Consider the following 3,023-nt stretch of genomic DNA (forward strand, 5'->3'; position numbering starts at 1 on the left):
GTCTTTCCCACTTATGCGCCTGAGCTCTGCTTCACTGAACATAACAAGAGGCGTATGGGCGATTTTTGGTCGTAAAGCATGCGCTGGAAGATACTTTTTATCTGTTTGTCTTGCCCCAATCGACGCCGTTGCTGCTGCTTTCACGACTTCTCTCTGTGGGGATGCACCTTGCAAAAATTCTTCCTCAAGACTCTTAAACAGATCTTCCACGTCTGCAGCTGCTTTCAAAGGATCAGCATATTCCTCGTCCTTGGCCGCCTGTCCCGTGTTCTGTACTTCAGGGCCGTTTTTGATAAGATGCCCTCGAGGAACCACGTGCCTCGCAATACTTCCGACTGCCTCCGCGGGGGCTACATCCTCATCATCTGCCTCGGAATCCGATTGATATGCAACAAGCCTATAATAATATTGTGTTGATTTTGACGTGAAGATCAAGGTATGATATGCGACAACAGCAGAAGCCTTCAGGTCCATATTTCCTTTCCGTTGTTATTTGCTTCTAGTTTTCACTCTTACCCGGACGCATTGACGTATTCCTGCTTGACCACGCCGCTTTCCGGTCGACGAGGCCCTTGACCTCGTTGTCGTTTGCCCATTTCTGTTGTTCGTCAGAGGCACAGGTAAACATTTGTATACTTTATGAGGTCATATGCGAATCGCTCAAGAATAGCACACGCTGTTAGAACACGGAGGGGGATGTCACAACAGCTGGTTCATCCAATCGTGCCAGCGGTGATAAAATCCGGAGGAATAGGGTTTCCAAGCCTTGAATAAAACTTGGATAGCTCTTTTTTGGGAGAAGTTTGATACAAAAACATCGACAAAACGAAAGAAGTATCGATCTGGGCCGTGGCCAGGAATGTCCGGGTATGGTTCTGGTCGACAAATGGCCCTGAAGACATCAACTTGACCTTCAAAGGAAATGACACATCGGTGCATCAACTTCCACGCTTTTTGCTAATTATGTTCGTAGACTGCATAGATAAGGCTCCACCCATACACAGCTTGCTGATCTAGGTTGGTTGAAAGAGAGAAAATGACAGACACCGAAGGACAAGAAGACTCGGAGCATGGATACGGGGACATAGCCGTACCAAGAAGTACAAGAAACTCATGCTTGCTCAATTCCTTTCCCGTGTTTCCTTTGCATTGTTTCCTCCTTGTGGACTGTTTTTATGACACCATCGGATATGAATCCAAACCCTTCTTTTTTTTCGCCTATACCGGTCCTTCCCCTTTGGCATCCGTCCGCTCTCAACTACTGCCTTTCCGCAATTGTTGACATTCCTTTGGATTTAGCCTTGGTCACATACATGTACTTACATTATGATATAGGTGCAGACAAACCGAGAGTGAGACAATGAGAGGAAGGCCGAGACAAAAGACGTGCCCTCATTTACAAATTTTCACGCGCTCCTATTCCTGGCGCCATCTGTTTCACAGTACCCCCCCTTCGCCTATTCTGCTCGCCCCTGGGTTTTTCACTGTAATAGTCCTCCTTCTTCGCCCGCATTCAGATTTCAAAGTCCTCCGAGACAGTTTCAAATCCGTGCGAATAAGAGGTGAGGCCAGGAAAGACATGCGTGGTTTCTAAAAAGCAGATTTATCCGCATGATGAGGCACCAGAGTCTTCAAAGAAAGGCATGAGGCTTTGAGAGGGTCCGCAATGAGCTGTTCGTAAGCTGGAATTGGGTTGAGACTATTCGGCACTGAATGTTCTCCTCCACCCACAACGAGGGGTGGAATCACACGAGATTTTGATGGTTTCTATGATGACATATTAAATAAAGATGTTCAATAAGAGTCTTTTTTCGTTATTTTGTTCTTACATACGTCTTCTGATGTTGCTTTCCGTCTTCAAGTCCTTTCCATTCGTCTCTTGAGTAACGCATGTTTGGCTCTCATTTCAGATACGTGCCGCCCTGCCACTGTCTGCTCACAGGAAGGCACGCGCTCTTACACATTGATGACCCCCATACCAGGTGGCTGGATCTCACGCACTCCATTCGGGTAGTGCCGCTCCACCTGACCGGAAGGGAACTCAAATATCTCCAACCCCGAGGCAGCAACTGTGATATGCTTTGTCTGATTGGCAGCGTACCAGTAGACTACGTCCCCTGTTCCCGCCTCGACAGTCTTGATGTCTCCGTTCATAAAGTGTACGATGCTCTTTCCGTTCGGGTGCACCTCCTTGACCGTGCCGTTGGAGTAGTGCCACTCCTCCCGGCCGTCTGGAAGCTTGCGGATGGTTTTTCCTCCTCCCCCTTTACCTGACGCGGCGGGTTGTTTTGCTTTCTTTTCGGACGTAAGGACAGAGGATGAAGAGTCCTCTGCCCCAGAAGCAGGTTGAGAGTCCTGCTTGGCTACAGGTAGCGGTCGTCGAAAGAGCTCCTGGCCTTGGTGCAAGTAATGATAAGGGGGGGCGAAAGGAGGCGGCCTCTCGCTGATGATGGCTGCCGATGGTGAGGTCCTTGCTCCGCCCCATGACAAGTCGGATGTGCATCCGATGATGCTTTGGGCGGAAGAAGGGGGTGTCACCGTATACTCGCGAACGCCGTACGGCCTTGGAGAGGTGGGATACCCGGGGGAGCTACCCTCTTGGACGGCATTGGTCCCTTCCTCCGCTCCTGCCTTTCCGTCACCCTGCCGAGACAAAAAAGAGCATGGTGGGACTCCCATAGAATGGCCAGCCCCGAGTGCTTTTTTCTCAAGCCTGAGGGGGGAAGCGGACGTAGGATGGGACAGAGGCCTTGCGCCCACACGGGCGCAAGGCCTGCTCTCCCGGAGACCGGTGGAAAGGGAGGAGGCCGGCAGGGGCAAGTTCCTCGGCTGCCTTGCGGCGGACATGGACGACGCGTTCTGGCCTCTGGGCCCAATCCCTGACCGAAGCCCGGGGCTCGCCGTCCCTGTCTTCGCCGATTCCACTTGGCCTTGAAGCTCCTCCAGACGGGCTTGTTGCTCCTGGATCAGAGCCGCCTGCCGCTTGCTGTTGGCGGCCCATCTCTTCCTTTGCCCTTCGGCGT

The 3,023-nt window shown here is 51.4% G+C and overlaps 1 protein-coding gene across 1 annotated transcript; it reads right to left on the reverse strand.

Annotated features, from left to right (window-relative positions):
* Nucleotides 1-1,803: 1,803 nt before the first annotated feature.
* On the reverse strand, nt 1,804-2,692 carry NGA_2121400 (t-complex 10a-like protein; the record flags this gene model as incomplete). The annotated part of the gene is made up of 1 exon (XM_005855185.1): nt 1,804-2,692. A coding segment is annotated over one exon (736 nt), but the record flags the coding sequence as incomplete, so codon positions are not given.
* Between the last annotated feature and the right edge of the window lie 331 nt (nt 2,693-3,023).

This window comes from Nannochloropsis gaditana (genome assembly GCF_000240725.1).
Source record: "Nannochloropsis gaditana CCMP526 unplaced genomic scaffold scaffold261, whole genome shotgun sequence".
Taxonomy (NCBI): domain Eukaryota; class Eustigmatophyceae; order Eustigmatales; family Monodopsidaceae; genus Microchloropsis; species Microchloropsis gaditana.